This window comes from Sylvia atricapilla, chromosome 19 (assembly GCF_009819655.1).
Source record: "Sylvia atricapilla isolate bSylAtr1 chromosome 19, bSylAtr1.pri, whole genome shotgun sequence".
NCBI lineage: Eukaryota > Metazoa > Chordata > Aves > Passeriformes > Sylviidae > Sylvia > Sylvia atricapilla.
Window position 1 is genome coordinate 4,580,220 of NC_089158.1, and position 18,339 is coordinate 4,598,558.

Below are 18,339 nucleotides of genomic sequence, written 5' to 3' on the forward strand. Positions count from 1 at the left end.
AGGCCTGGGTCCCCAGCGTGTGCTGCAGGTGCTGCACGGGCAGGAGCACCCCCAGCCATGGGACATCAGGCAGGAGGAAAGTGCTGCCTCAGGAATTCCTCAGTCCCAATCCATGAGTTCTGGTCACCTCCCAGCCATACCAGGGCAGGACACCCACAGCCCCTGACCCTGTGTGACCCAGCACAAGCTGTTGGGAGTTTTTGCAGGATACCAGAAACTGTAGGGATCCCCTGGGATGCCTCAGCTCACTGGTGCTTCACACACAGCAAAAGGCACATTTATTTTGTTAAAAACCCAAACAGAACAGGCACGTTCTGTTCCTGGCCCCCTTTCTGCCGGGGACAGGTGTGACATCCCAGCGGTGGAGCTTTCCCAGGTCCGGCTCCCCCCAGGGCTCTCCCAGGCACCAGGAATGAAAAGCTCCTGTGCCGATCCCCTCTGTAAGCGTTCCCTGGGGCTCGGGGCGGTGCAGTGCCTGGCGCAGGCACAGGAGGGTAGTGATGCTCTTTGCAGCCCGGCACTGCCGGAGGAGGATGAAGGGCGCCGCTTCCCAGAGCGAAAGGTTCGGCCACCCGCCCTCCTTCCCAAAGAGGGGCCTTTTCATCAAACCTTGGGGGGATGAAGCTCAGGAGAGCCCGTGGGTGGCCGGTGGGGAGAAGGGACACAAGGAGGGGTTGGGCCAGTGCGGGGATGGGAGGGCGGCCCCCGAATTCAGGCAGTGTGAAACACATGTGAGATGATTCCCTTGGGGACATCGCAAGTGTCCCGCCGCGGAGCACAGCTGTGCCAGGTTTCCTTCAAGGCTTTTACCTTCATTCTCAGCTGCCTCCTCATTAAAATGAGAGTGAGGCCCGGGGCCATGGAAGGAGAGATCACAGGGAGTGCGGGGCACCAGCGGGGTGAGCATCGCAGAAGGAGAACCCCACGGATCAGTGTCACCAGCACCAGGGCTCAGCTGTCACCCAGCGAGGGGGGACTGGGGGCTGTGGGCATGAGGGTGCCATGGACGGGATCCCACTGGAGCAGGTCTGAGGGGCAGTACAGGGACCACAGAGCAGGACCCAGGGATAAAGCTGCCAGAGACAGGGCGTTTGGGGGCTCACAGAACCTGTAGGACTTGGTGCTCTGTGCCCTTGAGCAGCACAGCCACTCACTAACACCCCGGAGTGGGAAACTCCAGCACAAAACCCAGGTCTATGCTCAGCATTCCATGTGCAAAGACCCTGCCCCACTCATCTCCACATTCACCCAGGGCACGCAGGGAGTTTCCACAGCTCTTGGTTCCCTCTCAGGGAAAGCGATGTGTCTCAAGGGATGGCAGCAGCTTTTAAAGCCCAAATTGAGCCTGGAAGCGACCTGCCAAAGCTGCTTGGCGGCAGAGATTTCCTGCGGGGCCAGAACGTGTCCTGTTCCTGGGGTCAGCACCTGGGCGCACGGGCTGTGCTGTCCTGGCCCCGGCACCCAGGTCCTGCTCTCCGTGCCGGCTCCGAGCCCTCAGCTCCGTGTGGAGAGCAGCACAGGCCCCTCTGCAGGAACCTCCCGAGGCCCTGCTGCTCCCCCTGCGGCACAGCACGGCCCCGGGAGGGCTGGCAGCTCCTCACATCCGACAGCATCCCCCGCCAGCGCCCTCCTGCTCACGCTGCGCTCTCCCGATGTGACATCCCAGGCGCCCTGCAGGCTCACGGGCGGGGACGGGGATGCACAGCCGGGGTACATGTGCCCGTGCGCTGGGCACCGTCCCCTGGCCCGGCGCTCCCGGGGACAGGGAGGCTGCAGGGACACGTCCACGGTGTGCCGGGGCTGCGGGGAGCCCGTGCTCCTGTCAGACACCTGTGCGGGGCTGCTGAGCTGCAGAGCCTTTCCAGCTCAATGCCGAGCTCTCCCCTCGCAGGGAAACGCCGCGTTCCTCAGGGATGACGAGTTGGACACATATCCCAGTGAGTGTCCAGGCTGGCACGGCCACACCGACATCACAGCAGCGGGCCGGCGCCTGGCCCGCTGCCGGCCTCTCCCCGGGCTGCAGGAACCAGAGAGGAGCCGGGATCCTTATCGCCCTCCCGCAGCCCCCGGCGTCCCTCTCCCCTGCGGCTCCGGGCCCGGCCGCCCCCGGGTCACGCCGGGCTTTGGCAGCGGCGCGGGGGAAGCGAGCATTGTGGCTGCCCACTGCGGCCCGGCTGGAGGAGAAAGCAAGGATTTCCTGGCCTGGAGTAAGTCCTTCCCGTCTCCTCCCAGCTGCCGAGAGCCTTGGGGCTGAGGGTGGGCTGTTCCCAGCAGGCTTTGGACCAGGAGCCAGGGCTGCCCCTGCAGGGAGCTGCTGCTCAATGTGCAAGGGAGCAGGAGGCAGCACGGATCTGGGCACTTCTGCTGGCGGTGCCAAAATCTCCCCCTCTGCTCCATCCTACCCATAAACAAAATCTCTGCTCAGGCAAAGCCTTTGGCCAGCACAGAGATGTTCCCCTTGGCGCCCGTGCAGTCTTGCCCACGATGTGCCATGGGGACAGTGGCAGCTGGGTGGCCTTGTGCCATTGCACGTGGAATTTAGGAAGGGTGATTTTCCCGTTGCCACGCTCAGCCCAGCCCCACGACAGGTCGATGCTGTGGATCTGTGTCCATGGGCCGTAACCTGCAGCTCCCTGTGCAGAACCAGGCAGCAGCAAACAGCCCGGCATGACTTCCCAGGCTAAACCCTCACACTGACACCTGGAGAAGGGACTCTCACAGCCCCAGCTGGGACACGGGGGTGGGCAGCCCGCGTACACAGCCACGTTTCTTGCTGCTCAGCTGTCACTTCTCCTTCCTGCGGAGGGAGCAGCCGAGGCGGGGGGGCCGCTGCTCCCACCCTGGCGGGCTCCGGGGCACCCACGGGGGCGCTGCCGCAGCTTCCGCCGTGCCACCGCCTTGTGCGGTGACTGCACCTGCCCACGCTTCTTTTAGGACAAGGGTTGGTTTCCTGCTCTGTTTCCGTGATTGGAAGTTTCCAGTCCTGGGGATGGTTGTGGCAGAAGGGCTGTCACTCATCCGGCCTGGAGTATCCGCAGCACTTCGCCATCCTCTCCTTTGGCCCCTGCCCCGGGGCAGCATTAGGGACGGCACCGTCCTGCCCCGGTGAAGGCTTGGCCACCTGGGGCTGCTCTCCACACGAGGAGCCGGCAGACCCTGCGCAGCACCCAGCTCCCAGCTAAGCCCTTGGCTCCGGCTCTCTCCCAGCGGAGGTCTGGTTTCTGTCCTGCCGTCTGCTTGTCCCGCCTCGCACCAAACAGTCCCCGTTTGTTTGGCTCTCGCTGCCGGCTGGAGCCGGGGCCGCGTGCCTGGGCCGCCTGAGCACAACGGCTCCTTGTTCACCGCCTCCCTCCCCGCTCGCTCCTCGCCTGCTTTAGCAATTAGCCCAATTAGCCGTGCCCTCTCCTTGCTCCCCAGCTGCACCACGGAGCCTCATCCCTCCTGCTCCGCACCGGTGGCAGCAGCGCTGCTGTCCCGAGGGGCCACCCCCGGGCCGGCGGGGCGTGGGCACCGGGGCGAAGGCTGCCGCCTTCCTGGGTGGGAAACAGGCAGGCGGGGCAGGATCAGGGTGGTTGTGGTCCATGCAGAATCCCAGGGCTCTCTTCAGTCCTCTTTGGCACTTGAGGAGGGTGAGGGAGCCGTGCCGAGCCTGCAGCTCCCGGGGTGTCACTGGCATCTGCCTGTGCTCCCTCACATCGCCGGGTGGGCGCTGCCCGTCCTGTCCCCGCCGTGCCTGGTGCCCCCGCCTCATTCCCCGGGCTCGGGGCTGCAGCCAGACGGCTTCCTGCAAGCCACGAGCCTCATACCACCGCGGCCGTACCATCCTCATCCTCCCACAGCTGCCGGCTCAGTCGGAGCCGGAGGCGGGTGAAGGTTGAGGTTTCCACTCGCTGACGGAGGCTGGGGAAGCGGAGGGGCCTTTCCACAGCAGTTTCCGCTGGTGCCAAAGTGCCGCAGGTGCTCCAGTGTCACCTTGTCCTCTGCCCCCTGAGCCGGCGGAGAAGCCGGAGTGAATCCCTGGGGAGGTGCTGCCACAGGAGCATCCCTGCCGGCAGAGCCCAGCCAGAGGAGCAGGACCAGTCATTCCTGCCTGCATCGCCCAAACCCAGGGCAGGCAAGGCCAGGCCAGGCTGGCCCCTGGAATGGTCACAGCAGCGCGCTGGCCCCTGCCAGCTTTCCCGGGCTGCAGCCGTGCGGGGACACAGCACCGGGGCTGCCCCTCCCGGGATGGCTCCGAGCGCCCTGCCCGCGCTGACAGCAGCCCCGGGCTCCCGGGGTTTGATCTTTACTGCTCGAGCCGGGCTGTCTGCTCCCATTTGCGTCCGCCGAGGGAGGCATGCGAGCGCCGGGCTGGCGCAGGCTGGCAGCTCCGTGCTGGCACGCAGGCAGCCGCCGGGCAGGCAGCCCCCGTGTGCTGCAGAGCCTCCTCCGCAGCCCTGCCAGCCCCAAGCCCCGTGTGCACGTCACGGTCCTGCAGAAGCCAGGGCTGGGTGAGCCCAGGCGGATGGGGGGCTCCCAGGGACCCCGTGTGCCTTGCTGGGGGACTGCCCTCAGCCTTGAACCTACGGCCTCAAACCTGCCCCTTCTTCCCCATCCATAGGACAATGACAGCTCCAGAGCACCTGGGGGGGGAGCTGTGGGTGCTCAGTGCCCTGCAGGGCTTCCCATTCCCCCCTCAAAACACACATGTGTCCCCAGCAGGGACATGGCTCATGGTGGTCCAGGTCTCTCTGGTAACCCCTGTCTTGTTCTGGGGACAGCACAGTCCCAGTGGCACCCGACAGCTCCTGCAGTGGCCTGGACATGCTGGGTACCCCTCCCCAACTGGAGCCCTGGTTCCTGTTACATGGGACGACCTCAGCTCCCCGTGTCACCCTGGCTCCAGTGCTCCACTTGCTTCCCCACGGCCTGCACAGGAGCACCAGGCTGCTGCAACCCCCTTGTCCCCAAAGGTCTCCCTTCAGCCAAGGCACTGGGCAAGGAGTCCTCTCTGGAGGGAGCAGAGGGGAATGACAGGCCCCAAGGTCCTCAGCAACATCCCAGCATCCTGGCACCAGACGTATTGGCCCAGGCTCTTGGAGGACTGGAGAAACCAGAGTGATGAAAACCCCAAGGCCAGACGATGCTGTCAGCCCTGGGAACATCCCCAAGAGCTGGTGCAGCCCCCTCATGCCTGCCCCATGGGATGCAGCCCCTCCCAGGGACCCTCTGCCATGGGTCCCCCACTCCCAGCTCCCACCCACAGCAGCCTTGGGGAGCTCATCAAGTTTGAGCAACTCCTCGTGCCTGACCCGCTCCCCTGCCCACCCTCCCATCCCCAGGCCTGGGAGCCACCCCTCTTCCCCCTGCTGCAGCTCTCCCCCCACATACTCAGCCCAAGGACTGGCTCAGCTCCCCGGGCTCCGAGAGCAGCAGCAGCTCCTGCTCTGGCAGCCCCCAGAGCCCTGCAGCCTCTGCCGGAGCAGGAGCCGTGCCCAGGGCCAGCTCCCAGCTCTGCACCCACACAAGCCCCCAGGAGGGTTACAGGCATGCAGGGAAAACAAAATCCTCAGCTCAATGCTCGAATTCACCCAGCTGACCCAGAAATGCAGCCGTGGTGCTCCACACGAGCATGGGTTGCCCCAGCTGAGCAGAACGGCCAGCAGGAGACCCGGGGGTGCTGCCAGCTGCTGAGAGCGAGGATGGGGAGTGCATTGTGCCCTCGGGTCATGTTGGGAGCCCCAGGACAGTCACACTGGGACAGCAGGATCCCACCACCTGCAAGCACAGCCACAGCCTCGGGCGTGGGGCCATGTCCAGAGAAAGGGGAGCAGCAGCCTGGAGCCAGCAGGACTCGGTGGGTCCCATCTGCTGCCTTCAGGGAAGTTTCCTGCAAAATCTGAAATTGTACTGCGAAAACAAACCTCTGCTTTGGTCCGGGCTGCTGTTGGGAGCTGTGTCCCAGCTGAGGCAGTGCCCAGGAAGGAGGAGCAGGACTTGGGGCACCGTGGCACCTGTGCCAGGACCACCGTGTCCCAGTGGGCACCTCGAGGGCACCCGCTGCTCCTCCTCCCTGACCCAGTTTGTGCCTGGCTGTGGCATCCAGGCGAGCAGTGCTGGCAGGTTACGAATGCTGGCCTCTCCCGGGGAGCCAGCACAGCAAACGCTAAATGTCACCACAATTACAAGGCGCCTGCCACAGCCCCAGCGTCGGCACCGGAGCTGCTCCACCAGCCCTGCACCCAGCCAGCCCGGCAAGGAGGGCTGGGACAGCGGCTGGATTCCAGCTCTGGCACATGCTCTGGTTTCTTCCGAGCCTCGAATCCCTCGGGCTCTGTTAAACCCGGCATCAGCTGGGCTGCACGGGCTGGGGGAAGGCTTCTGCAGAGCTGCCATTTCTATTTCTGGGCCACCCTGTCCTGTTTTCCTTGAACACAAGGGGTTTTCTAAAGGAAATGGGTCTTCCTTGCACCCTCTCAGCCCTGAAATGCAGCTCTAGGTGTTTCTGGTCACCCTTGCCTGGGCCAGCAGTCGCTGGGGAGCTCCAGACCCCTGGCCTCATTCCCCAGTGGCACTCCAGGGCTGGGAAGGAGTTTCTGACATGGCTGTGCTGCTGTGGGGTCATCAACCAGATGTGAACTTCTCCAGGGAGCCCTTGGGACTGTGTCTACCTGGGGCTATGGAAGATGCAGCCTCAGATGAAAAAGGGGGCTCTGATGGGAGCAGGGGCCCCACTTGCCCCACAGGGCCTGTAGCTCAGAGTGTGGCCAGTGTGTCACTCTGGACCTTGTGCAGGGCAGCTTTGAAGGTCATCCCACCACCTCTCTGTGCCACGATCTACTGCTTGACCCTCAAAGAGAAAAAGAATTCCCCTGTGTAGCTTTAGGGAAATACATCTGGAATTCCCCATGTCCTCACTTGTGCCCATGGGTCCCCATCCTCTCTCCCTCCTCTCAGGAGATAACTGGAGAGCAGTACATTTTCCATGAGTGTTCTGTTCTGGCAGCTGAGCAACCCCAGCTCTGCAGGCAGGGAGGTGGTGGGGAGGGCAATGAAGGTCACCACATCTGAGAAGAGAGGATGTGGTCCCTCTGGCCCTGGCCCCTGGCCCCAGCCATGTACATCCCCCCTCCTCCTACTCCTTCCTCCTGCTCAGTGCAGCACCAGCAAGGTGGGTCCTCTCTTCACACCCAGGGTTCATAGCAATGGCCACAGTATTAATCACTAATAGTAAAAATAATGATTAACCCCCTCGGAATCTGTTGGTGCTTAAGGAACATCTGTAACCTTCAAGCTGAGTACCACGTGTGCATCTCAAGGTTTGTGTGTGGCTTCAGACACTTTGGGGATCTTCTGAGCATCACTCCCCTCGTGGTGAGGTCTCTGTAGGCAGCTGCAAGCCTAAAATCCAGCCCATGAAAGCCCCCACCCTGGCATTAGGATTGTACTGCAAGAGCATCAGTGGTCAGGTCCTGAGCAGCAGCAACCAACCCCCTACTGCTTTAAACAGCAACCAGGGAACAGCTCTGCAGCAGCTGGGGCATCCTTCAGCTACCAGCTGGCAAGAAGAGACTGCTGCATTCCTGGCACTTATTTCAGTAGCATCCCTCCTTCAAAAATGGTGTTTGCTCTGTCTGGGCAAGCTGCACAGACAGCTGCTCTGGTGGTTTTGGTGGAGCATTGTGGCCGATGAGGGCTGCCCTGCTTTCCTCCTCTGGTGGGGTCTGGGCTGGGCTGTCGTGGCCACCTCAGCCAGCCCTGGAGGGTCTCAGCCCGGGATGGTGCTGATTGTGGCACTTGGGGTCCCTTCTCCTGGTGCTGTGCCCTGGGAAGGAGAGGCAGTGCCAAGAGGATGGAGCCCAGAGGATGAAAGCAGGGGGTGTGGGTACCATGTCCAGCCCTCACAGCCAGGCCAGGCTGTCCCTGAAGCCCTGAGCAGCTGGACTGGCCCTGGCCCCAGCACTGCCCCACACAGACCTGCAGGGAAAGCTGCTCTCGGCAAAGAGATCTGGGGATGAGCTCATGTTTTTGTGGGTGAATTATCTGTGTGATGAGTGATTCAGCAGAGCAAAACAAGATCGGTGTGAGAAACAGGCAGGGTTTGGGGAAGAGCTGTGGATGTGTGCACGACCCCGACAAGGGAACTTGGTGACCAGAGCAGCAAGGAACTAAGAAAGGTGGCCTGAGGTGCTGCCACCAGGACACGGGCAGCATGGATGGGGGACCGGGTGTGGGATAGGAAGGCTGGGCACACACGGAGCTGTCACCTGGCCCAGGTGGGGTGGAAAGAAAAGCCTCGGGTGCCATCACAGCATGAGGCTGGCACTGAGTGAGAGGAGGGCCATCCTCTCAGAATGGGTCTTTCCCACAGAAATCCAGAAGGGCAATACAATCCTGAGCAAACAGCTGGGTGGCTGAGCGGGTGATGGCTGATGGTGAGGAAGAAATTTAGGGCTGAATTAACTTCTGGCTTCAGTGTTCATCTCAGCAAAGCCTGGTCAGTGGTGTTACAGCTCCCAACACATGGACATAGCAAAGGTTCCCAACTGACCCAGTCAAGACACTGGACAGGAATGAGTTTTGCAGAAAGAAGCTGTGGTTTCACACAAGGTCAACACCAGCTGAATTACAACAATAACCTTCTGATTATAAACCTTGTTCATAAACCTTGTATAAACCTGGGACAAGTGAAAGGAATCCACTGCAAAGCTGCTCCTGCTTTGTCCAAAGAGAGCTGGGCCCAAACACAGCAGATGCAACTGAGCTGAAGAGCAACCTCTGAACCCAAAGGTGTGCTTGGCCTGCTGTCGAGGTCTGAAAATGTCAAAATACATCAGTGCTGCTTGTAAAACCCAGGAGAGCATCCATATCACATCAGCACAGCTCAGAAGGTGTTCTGGGGATATCCACATGCAGCCAAAATATGTACATTTATGATAGCACCCAATGCAATTGATTTTTATAAAAGGTAATGCAACATGTGTGTTTACATGCCAAAGTTAGGTGTTAAACCAGGAGTGAGAGACAAGACCCAAAGGCAGAGGTGGCCATGGGGCTGAGGTGTGGCATGGTCATCACCCAAGTCTGAGCCACACAGGCCCAGACAGAGATGGAAGCTCTGGGTTTTGAAGGATAACATTATTTCAGTTTGGGTAGAAAGCAGAGATCTTGGTGGACCAACTCAGCAGAGGAAAGGGAAAAGCTCTGCCCTGAGAATGCAAAGCAGAGGCAGAGCCATTGGGGCAACAGGAAGAGATCCCAGCACCTTGGCACAAGCACACTCTTATTCAGCAGAAACGATGCCCAATGTAATTTATGATTATTTTTAAATAGAGCTGTTGCTTAACTCATGGAATAGCAGCATAATAACACCGTGTGGCTGGGTCAGCACAGGGATGCCATATGAATTAATAACAGAAAATAGCTCGTGCTCGCTCACTTCCTGCAATTTCCTCTGCTCAGTGAGCTCAAGCGTAAGATCTCAGCTCTTGCTATCTGCACCCAGGCACGTTAGCAGGGAAGGAGCACCTGACACAGGGAGGATGGGGAAGATTAAGGGAATCCCTGTTCAGCAGTGTTAGAGTGCCAGGCAGCAGCAGCCTCACAGTGATTTCAGCAGGTGAGCAGATCAAAGAATGGCACTTGGAGGGACTAGAGGCCTTCAAAAATCCCTTATCCAGTGAGAGAAGCTCAAAGATTAAAAACTCAGTCATTGTCAAGAAGGGAGCAGGTATTTCTAGGCGGAGGTGATCTTGCAGGGTTCCCAGGGAGAACCCATTCTAGGGTCAGTCTGGCCTGGGAATGGAACACAACTGAGCCATGGGGTACCAGGGGATCCTTCTGCCCAGGTGGCTTGGTCATCTCCTCCAGGCCAGGAAGGAATGACCTGGGTGTGATTTTCACATCATTGAAGTGTGGGTGAGAAGATCATCTATGGGCTGCATAAGGCCTGGCAGAGCTGTGAAATCTGTAACCTCCAGCTCCTGTGTCCATCCCCACTGACGGTGGGACCAGAGGACAGGGATGGTGTGAGGACGATGAGGCTGTGTGGACACAACGCAGCTCCAGGACCATGCAGACCCCTTGTTACAGGGGCTGGATCTTTGCTGCAGCAGGGCTGGAGGGTCAGCAAGCAGGGCTGGGCAGGGTAATCTTCAGGGAGGGCATAAAAGTCCAGGCAAAATCCCGGAGGAATTTAAAAGTCTGAAAAACAGCAGTGGGGGGCATGAGCAGCAGCATCCAAAGGAGCCTGGTGAGCCCCCACCAGCACCCTGCTCCAGCCAGGGCTGGATGGAGTGGGTTTGGATTGGAGTGTGCACATGCCTGGGTCACTGTTCCTGGGGTCAAGGCACGGGAATTGGAGGGCTCTGTGTGGGGCTGCCTGCTTATCTTGCCCATTTGCCTGTGGGGTCCCCATTCCGAAGGCACCCACAGCAGAGGGAGAAGGCAGCCTGGCCTCTAACATCTGCCAGGGGACATCCATGCCTCTCACATCTGCAGGAGCCAGGCAGCACGGACCAGGAGTCACCTGCTCAGGGCACCTTGTGGGGTGTTCCCAGCCTCTGGGGTGCTGCCTGCCTGTTCCACTGTGGGGTTCACACCAGCAAGCCCATGGCCGTGAGCGATGCTCCCCAGGGCTCTGCAGGGACCTGTCAGCACTGCTGGGACCCAGCGGTGTGTGACCCCCCCAGCCACCAGGCTGAGCCCACCGTGTCCCCCGGGAGCAGTGAGCCCCCGTGCCGCGGAGCTCCGCAGGGGCCGGGGGCTCTCAGGGGACTCTCTCTGCTCCCCCGACAGCCGGTGGCCGTGGATCCCAGGGGACACAGTGGGGTGCACGGCTGATTCGGCAGTGGGAAAAAGCAGCGGGTGGGGGAATTCCTGGCGGCCCGACCTCTTCCGAGCCCCGGGGGCTGCTGCCAGGGCCCCGTTCCCCGATGCTGCCCCAGAAGCGCGGCCTCGGACGGGCACCGGCGCCGCGGAGCCGCTTCCAGCCGCGCTGATGCTGAGTCACCGCGGGCCCCTCGGAGCGACCCGCCAGGGCCCGGCCGGCGGCGGGACAAGGAGCGGGGCCGCAGGGAGGCCTCGGGAGCGGCTATGGGGAGACGGGGTGTGGGCCAAGAGGGGCTGCGGGGTGGGGAAGCGGCGTATGCGGGACGAGGGGAGACGGCCGGGGCAGGCAGGAACGTGCGGGGCGGATGCCGGGGTGCGGGGCAAGGGGAGTGCGGGGCGGGGAGGGGACGTGCGGGGAGGTGGGGGCGCGGGGCGGGGAGGGGGTGTGCTGGGCGTCAGGCGCTGCGGCCGGCGGGCCCCGGCGCTGCTGAGCGAGAGAAATGTGAGGCGGCTGCACCACTGCGGCGGCACTGCGGGCGGCGGCGGGAGCGCGCAGCAGCGCCCGCGCCGCCGGGCCCCGGGAACGGCGGGCACGGAGCCGCCGCTGCCTGCCCGCTGCTGCCCGCCGCTGCCTGCACCTGCCGAGGGGCACGGGGGGGGCCGGCATCAGCCCCCCGCAGCCCGCGCCGCCGGCCGGGCGTGTTGCATCAGCCCAGCGCCGAGCCGGGCTCCGCGGCCGGGGGCGGCGGGGGGAGCCGGGGGAGAGCACGAAGGAGCCCTCCGGAGCGGCGGCGGCGGTTCCTGCCGGCTCCCCCGGCCGCCGGTCCCCGCCGAGCATCCGGAGCAGCCCGGCGCCGCCGGCCCCGGCCTCTGTGCCCGGTCTCCTCCCCGCGCCGCCGCGGCCGGGGAGCGGGCGGCGGGGCCGGGGGGGAGCGGGACCGGGGGCGGCCCGGCCGGCCGGGACCATCCCCGTGGAGCCGCGCCTCGGAGCCGCCAGCATCCCCGGGGAGCCGCGCCTGGCCGGGGCAGCGCCGCATCCCTCTGCCTCTCGGATAACCTCCGCCGCTCGGGCCTGCGGAGCCGCGCCGGGCACGGGGCGGGGGCCGGCGGCTGAAGCGGGACCCCTGCCCGGGGCCAGCGCAGGTAACGGCGGCCAGGGCCGGGGGGTGACCTGCGGGCGTGCGGGAGTGCACGTGTGTGCGTGCGGGGAGCGCGTGTGTGCACAGGCGTGTGCTCCGCGGGGCTGCGAGCGTGGGGCAGGGACGTGTGTGCCTGGGGATTGCGGTGGGAGGCTGGGGAGGCAAGAGTGCCGGGGAGGACCGTGTCAGCCCCGAAGTGATGGGAATGCGGGGTATGGCGGCGGCTGTGTCACTCCAGAAATTACGGGAACGCGGGGTACGGCGGCGGCTGTGTCACCCCAGAAATTATGGGAATGCGGGGTACGGCGGGGGCTGTGTCGCCCCCGAAGTGACGGGGATGGCTGGGGGCTGTGTCGCCCCTGAGGCAGCGGGGGTGCGGGGTGCTGCGCCAGGGCTGTGCGTGAAGGGGTGTGACAGAACGAGCGTGGGAACGCGGTGACAGTGCGTGGCACTGCTGACCACCCGGATCGCTGTGCTCGTGGGCGCTGCGGGTGACCGTCTCCGTGAGAGCTGAAGGCAGAGCCCCCGGGGCTGCTGCTGTGTGCGGGGGGGTTGGAGGGGGTGGTGGAATATATGCTGCTTGTGGGGTGCAGGATGTGGGCCCGCGATGGGCAGTGAAAGAGGCGCGGCCTCCCTCTGCAGGGCAGGATGCTTGCAGGACCCCAGTGCTGCCAGGGCATAGCCCCCGGGACACCCCGTCTGGGGCTGGGCAGGGATCCAGCCCACCCTCCCAGCCCTCAGGTAGCCGGGGCTGAAGCCCCACAGCCTCTCTTCATCCCCAAAGGCTGCTGCTGCTGCAAGCAGATGGCCCCCTCGGGCCCCCTCCGCCAGGCCCGGCAGGAGCAGGCATCCCTCTAACAGGATTTGCAGCGTGATGGAGGAGAGCGCCTTCGCCCTTCCCGGCGGAGAGCCGGGCTGGCGCAGGGGCTGCTCAGGGAGAAAATGGCCTCGGGCTGGCTGCGTGCCCCCCATCTCCTGCCCACAAACGTGGCCCGTCCTCTCCATCAGCTCCGGGACAAGGGCAGGGAGCTGCGAAGGGGGGGAGAGGAAGCTGGAGGGAGGGATAATAGCAGGGACAGATCAGGAGCAAGCGATGGAGGTAAAAATAGATCCACTGAGCAGAGGAGGGGCTAAACGTGAGAGAAAGCCCTGAGCAGAGGCAGGTCGGTGGAGGAACCCCTTCAGGAGGGGCCCTGCAGCCCAGCGGGGTTCTGGGGGACCTGCCCTCCCACCCTCAGGGCAGAGGGGGTCCCGAGACCCCACGCCCGGGGCCGCCAAGGGGATGCCTGGGGGGAAATACCTGCCGGCTCCCACTTCCGCAGCCCGAGCACGCGGGCGGATGGACAGGACCTGCAGGGCTCGGTTGCCAAATTGCCGGGATGCAGGCGGGCACGCATCCCGAGAGAGCGCTGGCAGGCGGTAGATCCCTGAAGAGCCTCGGATCCAACCTCCTCTCACTTTTCATTTCCAGCAAGCACGAAGCTGAGCTGGGGACAGAGGTGCCACCAGGGACCAAGGGGACAAGGTGTGTGGTGTCCCGGCCACAGCCAAGGTGAGCTGCCCTCCAGCACGGGATGTGCCCTGAGCCCCTGCCCTGCGGGAGCTCCTGGTGACGGCAAGTGGGAGAGCCGGGAAGTCAGAGCAAAGGAATTTGCAAACACATTCTTCAGCGCCACGAGGATCCCACTGCACGTAAACAGGAACAGAGGCCGCGCTGGGGCAAAGTGAGAGCTGCCTCCTGTTCTGCAAGACCCCCCTGGACTCACCTGCCCAGGGCAGTGTCCAGTGCCACCATCCCCAAATTACTGTTCCCGACTGCGGCTGTTCCGTTGTGGGAAGTGGCAGCAAAGGCGACGAACAGGGCTGCTGAGTGACTGCCAATGTCACGTTAACATCCCGGCGAGGCTGCAGGGAGCTGACGCTTTGATCACCCGCCCAAGAGCATCTGGAAGCGGGCGGGATGCCACTGTGAGCGCTGCCTTCTCCTGCCTGCCCCAGCCTGGCGCCTGGCACCCTCGGGGCTGGCTGCAGAGAGGGGCCCGCTGGCGCTGCCCCGTCACCCCAGGATGCGCTCCCGCACCAGCTGCTGCTCCCTGTGCTCCTGCTCCGCGGCCAGACCGAGGTTGAAAGCTCAGCAGGCTGCCAGCATGTTTTAGCCTCATGCAGGCGTCCCTCAGAGACCCCAGAGCAGTGGACAGTAATGTGAAAACGATACTCATGTCGTGTCTGAAAGGGCAACAGGTCATCATCAAAATGGAGGCGATGAAAATCATCCACCCGGAGAAGTTCTCGGAGCTGCAGGCGTCACAGCCGCGCTACGCGCCCGCCCCGCGCCGCGAGCCGCCCCTCGTGGCCAAGCGAGCGTGGCCCTCCGAGTCCGAGATCATCGTCAACCAGGCGTGCGGGGACATCCCTGCCCTGGATGCCACCCCCGGGCCGCTGCCGCTGCCCCGGACTCCGCCCTTGCCGCGGCGGGAGCGCGGCTACCAGGGCCAGCGCAAGGGCAGCTCCGAGGTGTGCTACCACCGGCAGCCGCCGTCGGACGAGGTGATCGTCAACCAGTACGTGCTGCACCCCTCGACACCCTGCGAGCCCCTGGAGTGCCCCACCTGCGGCCACATGTACAACTTCACCAACAAGCGGCCTCGCATCCTCTCCTGCCTGCACTCGGTGTGCGAGGAGTGCCTGCAGATCCTCTACGAGTCCTGCCCCAAGTACAAGTTCATCTCCTGCCCCACCTGCAAGCGGGAGACCGTCCTCTTCACTGACTACGGGCTGGCGGCGCTGGCCGTCAACACCAGTATCCTGAACAGACTGCCGGCCGAGGCCCTGGCCGCCAACCCCGTCCAGTGGAGCAGCGACACCGACCGCAGCTGCTACCAGACCTTCCGCCAGTACTGCGGGGCCGCCTGCACCTGCCACATCCGGAACCCGCTGTCCTCCTGCACCATCATGTGAGCCCCGCGCCCCGCCCGCTCCTCCAGCGGGGCACGGCCCGCGGGACAGCGCAGCCGGCGCCACGGCCACTCCCCTGTCCCCTCTCTGCCGGCGGCACAGCCAGGGAATGCTCCAATACTCCCCGCGGCCGAGGATGCGCGGTTGGTGGCCTTGCCGGCCCTCACGGGGGGCAGTGGGGGTGCCGGGACCTGGCAGCAGCCCCCTGCTCAGCTGCGGTGCCCGGGCAGAGGCGCGCCGGCGTGGGGAGCGCATCTACCAGCGCATCCAGGGTCCGCAGCTCCCCTGGCCGTGCGGCGGGCGGTCCCGTGGGGCATCGAGCATCTCACCGTGCTCCTTCCTCGGGCGGCTCTCCCTCCTCCCTCCTCGGCTCTCTCAAGAGCGGACGCTGGGTCCCAGCTGGAGTGACATCCTCGCCATCGCCCCACAGCCGGCAGCAGCAGCACAAGGAGCCCTGGAGATGCATGGTGCCACACTGGGCCACCCTCCCAGCACAGGAAGTGAGGACAGGTCCCCCAGCTGCCCCCTCCACCCCCTCTCTGTAAGTTATTTGCCAAAGCTTTCATCTCAGTGGCCATGCTACCATGCGTCCGAGTCTCAGTAGCCACACCAAGCTGCCGCACCGGCCCCTTGGATGCCAGCAGACACGTCCTCCGCAGGCCCTTGAGGAAAGCTCTACTTTGTCCTCGTTTTGGAGGATTCTTGTTTTTCCCCGTCCATCCCCAGTCTCCCCATCCCAGGCCACTACGTGTTCACAAAGGCATTGAGCTGTGCCCATCCTCTGCCCCTCCGCTCGGGACCCACACCTATGCCCCATGGGATGGCTCAGGAGGGTGGTACGGGGTCCAACACCCCAAACTGCTGACTCCAGCAAGGGGATTTGACTGAACAGGGGGACCGAGATCTGGCTCCTGCCCACAGTCCCTTCCCCAGAGCAGCACCTCTGCTCTGACCCCTGTGCGGAGGGGCTGGCAGGGCAGCAGCCCCCTGTACACAGTCTTGCTTTCTCCAAAGCACCCGGAGGGGTAAGTTTGCTGCCAAAAAAGCAAAAAAATAAAATAAAATAAAAACAAAATAAAGAAAAAGCCATAATTTTGGGTGCTCCCATGGGGCTGAGCACCACAACCCGGCATGGCCATGGCACCAGGGGCACACGCTGCCCAGTCCCAGGGCACTGGGGCTGGGTGAGCCTGAGGGGTCCCAGAACCCTGCATCCTGGAGGAAACAGCAGCCCCTGGCACCGGCCAAAGCCCAGCATCCATGCAGGGAGAGGGGCCAGGCCATGCCCCGCCGCGTCCCGAGGGAACGGGTGATGCCGCTGGCGCAGCCCCAGGACCGTGCTCCCCCCGGTGGAGAACGGCGCCGGTACCGTCTCTGTGTTGCTCTGCCAATGCCTCCCGCTGCTGGTTGTGACCATGATCATGTTTTATACCCGGCCTTGTTCTGACCCCCATCAGTCTCCCCAATAAAGATTATATTGGAACGAAGACCGAGCTGGAGTCCGGGGGTGCGTCACTGCGGGCAGGAGTGGGGTGACACACCGGGGTGTGCCCTGGCCCTGCCCCATCTGTGGGGCATGCTGGGGGGCAATACCCACGTTACAGCTTTCCCCTGGGCTGGCACCTTCTCCTCCAACCTGGCTTTCAGCTCTGATGGAGCTGTGTCCCCTCCCAGCCCCTGCACAAGGCTGGGCACCTTGGGGGACCCTGCCCAGGTTGGCAAGGGGTCCCCAGCCACAGCGAGAGCCCTCAAACACCCGCTGGATGTCCCCTTTCTCCCCAGATGATGTGAGATACTGGGGGGAGGATGTGCCATTTGGTGGCGCCTGCTGGAAGGGAGCTGGGCAGGGAAATGGGCAGTGCTGGGCTCCCCTTGCCCTGCTCTGGTGGGGCAGCTGCACCCACCGGCCCCTCTCTGCACCACCCCCACAGCACGCAGGAATTGCCCTGGGGCTGGTGTGCACCTGGCAACAGCAGCACATGGCAGCCATTGCCTGCCCCAGTGGGCCCTGGGGTCACTGGGATGGGAGCTCCACAGCTGGGAGAGCCAGGGAGCTGCAGCAGAAGCAGCTGGGATGATGCCCCCAGGACAACACAGCTCCCCGGGGCAAGCTGTACACACTGGCTGGTGTTGGCACAGGCTGGTGTGGGCACGACCAGTGCCAGCCCCCAAATTTCCCTTCTCTAGAAGCAGTAACTGCCTCTGGGCCAAGGTGGAGCATCTGTTTCCAAAGCAGCAGCACATCCAGGAGGATGCAAGGGTGGCTGCAAACTCCTTCTCCTTGTGTGCTGGTTCCCATCCCAGGGCGGGTTCTATACCTGGAAAACAGAACCATCTCCCAGTCCATGGGTGCTGAATTACAGCACCAATAATGCAGCCAGTGCCTCCCCCGTCCCCGAGGATGCTACAGCTGTGTCCTGTCCTCCTTGTCCTTACCAACATCCCCATCCTGCACCCGCATTCCACCATCCTTCATGCAGCCTTGGCACAGTGTGGGGGTCTCCTGGTGGTCCCAGCAACTCCGCACTGAGCCAAATGATGCAGCTGCCTGGGGGAGTTGGGGCAGCCCCACATCCAGGATGTGCATCTCCATTGCCCCAAAGGCTCGAGCCAAATCCAGGATAAAGAACTCCGACACCCCAAAAGCTCATTTTAAATCCAGGCTGAGCATCTCTGAAGACGCTGGAGCTCTGGGCCAGCAAGACCAGAGGCAGCAGCAATTTTGCCCTCCGTAGGAATTTACCCTTTTTATTACGTAAGGACAAAGGGTACAATGTGTTCTCCCCTACCCTCATGGCACCTCTTGGGCACAGAGTAAATTTAAAACTGCTAATTTGATTTTGAGTTGCAATTAAGGAAGAAATAAGGCCTTTCAGGAGTAAGTACTGGGTGAGAGCCCATTTCTCCTGCCCTATTAACCTCGAATAAGCACTTGCTGAAAGAGGGGACAGGTTTGCTGCAGAGGACAGGGACATGGGGTGGTGCCAGCCCTTGTGTCACAGATGCAGGTGAATTAAAAGTCTTTCACATCCCCTAAAATGCTCCCGTGGCCATTCTGAGCTTGGTGCCTCCATGCTAAGTTTTTCAAGATCTCTAAGTCCTATGAGCTGCTTAAGCACGGCCAGGACATTGCTGCAGGAGCAGGTTTGGCCACATGAGAGCAGAGATGCTTCCAGATGTTCCCAGGTGAGCTGGTGGTAAAATCTCATTGTTGTAACTTCTGTCCCAGGCTGGGATAAAGCTCTGGGCTCTCCCAGTGTCCAGTTAGGCTTGTGATAGGAGAGGGGACGTGGGGAATTAAATTGCTCCTGGGCATGACCCTTTTACTGCATGTCCTCATTTCAGGTGGGAAGCGCCAGGATTGGGCTGGTTTGGGCTCGGCCTTTGGCATGGGTTCAGGGTATGGTGTTTGCCAGTCATTCCCTCCAGAGTTAAG

The 18,339-nt window shown here is 62.9% G+C and overlaps 1 protein-coding gene across 2 annotated transcripts; it reads left to right on the plus strand.

The window, feature by feature from the left end:
- The first annotated feature begins 11,301 nt into the window (after positions 1-11,301).
- Positions 11,302-16,390, plus strand: RNF208 (ring finger protein 208). Of its 2 annotated transcripts, XM_066332569.1 has the most exons (3): positions 11,302-11,952; positions 13,420-13,500; positions 13,619-16,390. In XM_066332569.1, exon 3 carries the CDS (start codon positions 14,109-14,111, stop codon positions 14,904-14,906), a length of 798 nt encoding a protein of 265 aa, XP_066188666.1. In that variant the 5' UTR covers positions 11,302-11,952; positions 13,420-13,500; positions 13,619-14,108; the 3' UTR covers positions 14,907-16,390. The 2 variants fall into 2 exon arrangements, with proteins under 2 accessions (XP_066188666.1, XP_066188665.1); XM_066332568.1 differs by having other exon boundaries at positions 13,420-16,390.
- Positions 16,391-18,339: the final 1,949 nt, after the last annotated feature.

Excerpts from the sequence above, each read along its gene's own strand:
- RNF208 (XM_066332568.1), top strand. The coding sequence starts at position 14,109 with ATGCAGGCGTCCCTCAGAGACCCCAGAGCAGTGGACAGTAATGTGAAA.